This window comes from Nicotiana sylvestris, chromosome 6, assembly GCF_000393655.2.
Source record: "Nicotiana sylvestris chromosome 6, ASM39365v2, whole genome shotgun sequence".
Lineage (NCBI taxonomy): Eukaryota > Viridiplantae > Streptophyta > Magnoliopsida > Solanales > Solanaceae > Nicotiana > Nicotiana sylvestris.
Genome location: NC_091062.1, coordinates 126,901,260 through 126,908,016, shown reverse-complemented (window position 1 = coordinate 126,908,016; position 6,757 = coordinate 126,901,260). Strand labels below are relative to the sequence as shown.

At 31.7% G+C, this 6,757-nt stretch overlaps 1 protein-coding gene across 1 annotated transcript; it reads right to left on the bottom strand.

Annotated features, from left to right (window-relative positions):
• Positions 1 to 1,329: 1,329 nt before the first annotated feature.
• Positions 1,330 to 5,467, bottom strand: LOC104233128 (uncharacterized). Its single transcript, XM_009786453.2, has 3 exons — positions 5,125 to 5,467; positions 1,762 to 2,226; positions 1,330 to 1,650 (listed from the first exon to the last, which is right to left on the bottom strand). Exons 1-3 carry the CDS (start codon positions 5,419 to 5,421, stop codon positions 1,330 to 1,332), a joined length of 1,083 nt encoding a protein of 360 aa, XP_009784755.1. The 5' UTR covers positions 5,422 to 5,467.
• Between the last annotated feature and the right edge of the window lie 1,290 nt (positions 5,468 to 6,757).

Below are 6,757 nucleotides of genomic sequence, written 5' to 3'. Positions count from 1 at the left end.
GGCTTATTTAATGTCATTTATTACTCATGATTATATCATTAAAGCTGAGGCTTCATTCCTTTACCTAGAATTATCTATAAAAGGAAGAAGTATCATCATTTGTAAGGACACGGAATACTATTGAGAATTTATTGAAATACACATCTATTTGCTTCTTTACCATCGTTCTCAAAAGTATTTTATTTTTGTCTCCTGATTATCAGTAACCCGAATTTCTTTTTAGCTTTGACCAAAGACTCAGATTTTTGGTTAAACAAATTGGTTCCGTTACCGGGAATCTGATAATCTTTCCTTTTAAGCTATATCTTATCTATTGTCGTCACCATGTCAAACAACAACGCCGACAACAATAGTAATAACACATTGGGAAACCATGAGAATCAAATACATCAAAATCAAGATGACGTTGGTGTGGGGCGAAAGTCTCAGGAGGCGTACGCCCGAGCGTTTGACGCGTGTTCTTTTAGTGAGGCGAAAGTCCTAGAGACTTTATCAAATTAAAACTAAAATTGTTGAATAAGTCTTTCATATATACCCAAATTCTCAAAATTCATCTTGGTAATTACTCAAAAGTTTTAAAAAGGAACTGAAATGTATTATATTTAAAAGTCAAGACTTTTTTTTATAGATTGAAACCCTAATTCATGGTCATTTTCAATTCTTTATTTTGTCCGCTAGTCTGCTAATATCTCCGTAAAGCAACGAATATTCAATTTTTTTTTTTTACAAATACAAAGAGAACTTCATTCTCCTTCATAGCAGCAAGTTCAAAGTTTAAATTGTAGGTTAGTCATCATTTTTATTCTTTCATGTAGAAAACTTTATTCTTTTCGACTCAAGTTACTTGTGCTTTTAAGTAGCGTATAATTGATTGTTTTGACTAGTTTTTTGTGGGGATGGAGCACACATATATATATAGTTTTCTTCAATTTTTAAGCAATTTTATCTGTTTATAAATATTTACTGTAATTATATTATTTTATAAAATATTAAAAGTTAAATACCTATGGGGTTTACACCCGTACCTCGGGGCTTACGCCTCGCTGAGGCATATGTAGAACGTCTCGCTTTATGCCCACGCCTTTTAAAACAATGATGATTATTAACTGTTGGGATCTTGAGTTGTTGAATGTTCAATTGAAATAGTAGGCTCATCAATATCAGAATTATCCTTTGGTGGTAAATGTGCATCACTAGACCTGAAACTGAACGTACGCGTTATAATTGGAAAACAAGCTCAAAAGTGAAATACCCACATTAAAAAATAAAAGATCCTTGCAATTTAATTTCATTAAATGATATTAGGCCTAATAATATTCTTGATTACATTCAAGCAGTCTGTGGCGTTGTGTCTTGTTCACGAAGGAGAAGGGACCTCAAGATAGCTTCACCAATTGGACCAACATGCCACAAGGCATGTCCACCATCAATAACTTCATGATAATGAATCCAAGGTAGCCTTTTGGAAACATATCTTTGTAAGCGACAAGGTACTATGTTGTCCTCATAACCTTGCCAAATATGAACTGAGCTTTCATTTTCATCAGTAAATGGATTACCAAATTCTAGTGGATCAAAGTCCCAGTTTCCATAAGCCAAGGTGAAGTCTTGGAGAAGAGACTCAAAATCACTTTGCTTTGGATAAAGTTTCTGCAAATTAATTAAGACAAGTCATCATTTTCAACATAATCATGATGTAATAAATGGTGAATCAAAACTCATGTTTGATTTGAGAGAGGTGGATGATGAACTTTACTTTACCGGGTTAAAAACTTCCGATCTATTTGCATTCTTTGCAACTTCCCTGTCCTTTTTGCTAAACAATGCGGAATTGCCCGAGAAAACACTGTTCGATTTTTGTGTAAAAAATGAGTAGAGTAACCCAGGAGCATAGCGTGCGAGCAAAATTACTAATCGCCAAAGCTTGTTATTGTGATCGTTCTTGATCAAATCATGAGGAAGGGAGTTCCATTTGTAGTTGATAATTGGAACAACAAAAGCCACGCCTGATAGCCTGTGTGGTATGCGTCTGAGGCAATTCCAGGCAGGATAGCTTCCAGCAGAAACTGAAATTAGATAGAATTTTGATCCTATTTGTAGTTGATCGGCTACTTCTTCTATATCACAAGCTTCACTTTCTAATGACCGTTTCGGATTTAAACCACTTTCCCCATATCCAGCTCTATCAAACTGTAGCATATATATCCTCATCTCCTCTAGGATTTCCTAAAGAATAAAGTTAGTAGATCAATCTAATGGCTTTTCATAAACATTAATTGTTTCGGCAGACATTAACTCAGAGACAAATAAACTGTTTCTCTGAATATGAAGTATCTTAACAACCATGTTACAATCTATTATTAAAAAAAAGAAGTCAGCCATGAGAATTTGCCAAGTGTCGCGTTAAGAAAATGCCATGTGGAAATTTTAGGAGAATATTAGTTAAATTAGGTAAAATTAATTTCTTTCTTTAATTTGAATTTCAAAAAAATAACATACTATTCTGAAACCAACACATAATATAACTCCATACGCGTCTTTGACCTAATAAATATTAACATCTACTGTTTTCGTGCTTCAGACCCACGATGCTCTGACAGCGCAAACTCAAACTGCTTAGTCAAAAACCATTTTTTTCTTCTCAACAAAAGTCGATCTTTTTTGAACTCCCACTTTATCTGTCAAAATCATGAAACCACTTCATCTGACTTCCAATTTCTTTTAAAAGGCATAGCAATCCACTTTCACGGATTCTTCTCCATGGAGAATCAAACAACCCCTTTTCCACACCAAGCAGATACAACATATATAATTAGAAACGGCGCAAAAAAACTTCAGTTGCCAAAGGTTTGTTATTTGATTATCATTACTATCGTTGTTATTTGATTATCATTATTATCTCTTAAAATAATTTTTATGTATTTTTTGTTTGCAAGCATATAACTATAATGCCATTAGACTAAATCTTTGATCTTCTTTGTATATAAATGGGGTAAGAAAATATAATTGATTATTTTCTTGAACTTAAAGGCAAAATTATGAATTCCTTTGGTTTCACGTGCTACATGTGCTAGCAAGCATTGGTAATCTTTGAGGAAGTCTTACTCATCGAAATCTTTGCTTAAATCTATGGGGTTGCCAAATTTATTTTCCTATTATCTTCTAGCTTGTGTAATTTTCTTAATAGCTCTGACTTTTACCATCTTTTATTTCTATGTCATTATTTTCTAACAAATCATCTCCTGGTGCCTCCAATTTATGTTACTTGGTTTTATAGTTATATATGTCACTTTGTAATTATACTTCTTAGAAACAATTATAACAATATGCTTCTGGAATCTTATAAGTAATTAAGAATTCGAACACTTTGCTTAAAAATTTAAAGTGATAAAGGAAATTACTCACGGCAAATAATGAGAAGCATGCTCTTTATTATTCTTATAATATATTGGTTCTCTGATTCACTGAATATGACATATTGAATAGCAGAAGAGCAACATAATTTTCGATGTATAAAAAATAATTTTATATACTCCTGAACACTTTATCATATTATATGTTACAAGAAATTTGAACTCTACACTTTTTTTAAGTTTACTCTTTTTAATTGATGAAACTTTGAATACTATCACGGAAAGATGAATGTATTAGTTTTTATCTCAAAGATAAAAAAAAACATTTGTTTTTGTTTCTGTGTCATTGTTGCTATTTCTATTTCTGCATAATTTTATTTTATTGGTCAAATTGTTTGCTTTTCTTATTCACTCTGCTTTCACTTCGTACTTTCAATGGGAAATGCTGGAGTGGAGAGACTTTTAAATACATTATTGCCTGCATTTTTCTCTTGCTCAATATAGAAAAAAAAAAAGAAACATGAAAAACACTCTACCATTTTTAGTTTTTTTGTGACAAATATGATCCGTAATAGAATTAGTCAATAGATTATGCAAAGTAAATTTTTTTACATGTATTTTACTTCGAAAAGCTGACTTAAACTAACATACAAATTTCTTCTATAGATAAAGTTGAACCCTCCAAAACTGAAATTATTTTGTTGAAAGTGAAGAAAGAGTTCCTCATTTGTCTGAATGGTTAGTCAAAACATCATCGATTTCATATATTTACAATTGTGTTGTTACAACTTACTTTACTATAATTTATTCTTATTACCATTTTTGGTTCAGTTGATTAATATTTATACAACTAATGATGCATATGCAACTCATTGTCTAGACATGAGAATACATCATCTTCTCCCTGATTTAAACACAATTCCTGAATTGCAAAGTTATTACCTCCGTTCTGCTCTTTATTTAAAATCTTTATCATATATATTTTTCTTCACTTATTTTCTTCTATCTGTATTACTTATAAATATTATACAATCTCATCATAGGTATGCACAATGACAATATATTACCTGATTTTAAGTGACGCTTCAACTGAAGAAGGTATTAACAGTTTGTTCATCATATTAATTTTTCGTTCAAAGTATACCATAACTTAACAAACCATTACTTTAATCGGCTTTTTCCAATTAGTTATAATAATCTTATTACTTTGTAGATATGCAAACATATAATTCTCTACCAGATATGAATGAAACTCCAATAATGGAAGGTAAGTATTTGAAATTCTCATTTATTTGTCAGTTAAAATTAAACTACAATGTTAAGATTACTGGCAATTAAGTAGTGCAATACTCTCACTAGAAATCGAGGATGCAATGTCATACAAGGTATGTTTCTAGGAGATATCGATTTACCTTCAAGTATTGACATCATACTTTGACGTGACAATCTAAATCTAACATCTTGAATTTAAAAAAGAAATTATTAGGCATAGATCAATATACCCGCTCACAAATTTTACACATAATAGGGCAACCGCAAATTAATATAGAAGATGAACATAGATGAAGAAGAGTATCCAAGTATGACAACCATACCATCACACACTTCTGTTATTATTAGTAGCATTTTTGGGGTTTTATGCATTTTCTTGTTAAAGAGAAAAAAGGAGCAGCAAACATACTTTTAATTCCTAGGAGACTAGTACGATAATTCTTCAAGATTAGGAAAGTAAAATGTTGTATTACTAGAAAAGGGTGTTAGCTAGTCATACTTGGGTTGCAAGAAAATCCTTATCTTTGGAGCTGTTAATCCCATGGACAAGGATGATTCTGTGAAGGGATTTGTCCATTGGAACTCCTCTTTCTCTGTATGCCAGCCATCTTCCATCCTTTAGTCTGATTCTTGGTGAAGAAACAACTCTCTGCAATTCCCTGCTATTCGATGGTGAACTTTGAGAATCAGAAAACCCCACGAAACTTAATACCGAAACTGCAATTTTCTTGAAAAGCATCTCCATAAGGGATATGAAAACTAATAGAAGCAAGCCAACAAGTTTCCTTAAATCCATTTCTTGGAAAGAAAAAGAAATAAAAGACAAGAGGAAAATAATGGCGGTATTGATTTGGGCTGTCAATGAAGGCTTTTCTCGCTCTGAATAGAGGTTGCTATTTTATAAGTAGTACTGTATAATCAGTGTTTATGATAACAAATTGCAAAGTTTATATTTATCCAAGGGTGTGAGTCGGATTGTTGAGATTCTATCCCTTTAACTAGATGTCTCGAGTTCCAGTCCTAAAAATTGAAAATCTTTCAACAAGAAGCGTTTTACACTTTTAATGGACGTATCTGGCGAGAATCCGATAATTGGATCAGTGAGTTTTAGAATAGGAGAAGAGTCTCTCTGTTTTACCCAAAAATAACTGATTTTACTCCTAAAATGAAAACTGATTTTTCACGCTCATGTCGCGTGTCCGGATACTGCAGAAAAAGAGCAGCAAAATCTAATCCATATTACCGTAATAAGATAATAAACAAATATACTGTTAGTTGCAGATCAAACGATACGTGAAATAACCCCAATAGAACAGTAATTTTTTGTTTGTCTGTCAACCCTTCCTGCATGTTTCTCATAAAAATTACTGCGAGTATAAACTAACATGTTATAACAGATTTATACAACACTAATATTATAAAGGTGACGTGCCATAGTTGTGGGAGAAGATAGACTTTTACTAATAAGAAATCTTAAGAATTTTTCAATCAGTCCAGCCATACGCTAGCTGTCATCCTCATTTTTTTATTGCACTAAAATAAACTCCTACATTAGTGATCAGAGTTCAACTAAGAGGCCGTTTGGATTGGCTTGTTTTAAGTGTTTTTAAGTCAAAATTGCTTTTATGTCATTTGATAGTGTTTGGATAAAGTAAAAAAGTACTTTCAAACACTTGTTTTTAGGCTAAAATAACAAAAACAGGCCAAAAACCAAAAGTTAGAATTCCTAACTTATGGCTTAAAAGTTATTTTGGCTTAAAAGTCACTTAAAACAAGCACATCCAAACGGGCTCTAAATGTCATATAGGCGTTTCCTGTTACACCCGTTTGGCCAAGCTGCCAAAATCTGCTTATTTTGAAAAGTACTTTTTTTGAGAAGTACTTTTTTCAAAAGTACTTTTGGAAAAAAACAGTTTATGTTTGGCCAATTCATTTAAGAAGTAGTTTTTGCAACATTTGATAAACTAATTATGTTTGACCAATCTTTCTAAAAAGTACTTTTGAGTGCCAAATTACCAAAAAGAATAGTACCTAGGTCTTATAATTCTTTTAAAGAGAAAAATGAACTCAAAAATTTATTGTAATAGACTTTTATTATTTTTTATTTAATTTAATTAAAATATAAAACATAA

Excerpts from the sequence above, each read along its gene's own strand:
- LOC104233128 (XM_009786453.2), bottom strand. The coding sequence starts at position 5,421 with ATGGATTTAAGGAAACTTGTTGGCTTGCTTCTATTAGTTTTCATATCC. Across the intron at positions 2,227-5,124 it reads AGGATTTTCTTGCAACCCAA|GAAATCCTAGAGGAGATGAG; the intron begins GTATGACTAGCT and ends TTTATTCTTTAG. Across the intron at positions 1,651-1,761 it reads GATCGGAAGTTTTTAACCCG|AAACTTTATCCAAAGCAAAG; the intron begins GTAAAGTAAAGT and ends ATTAATTTGCAG.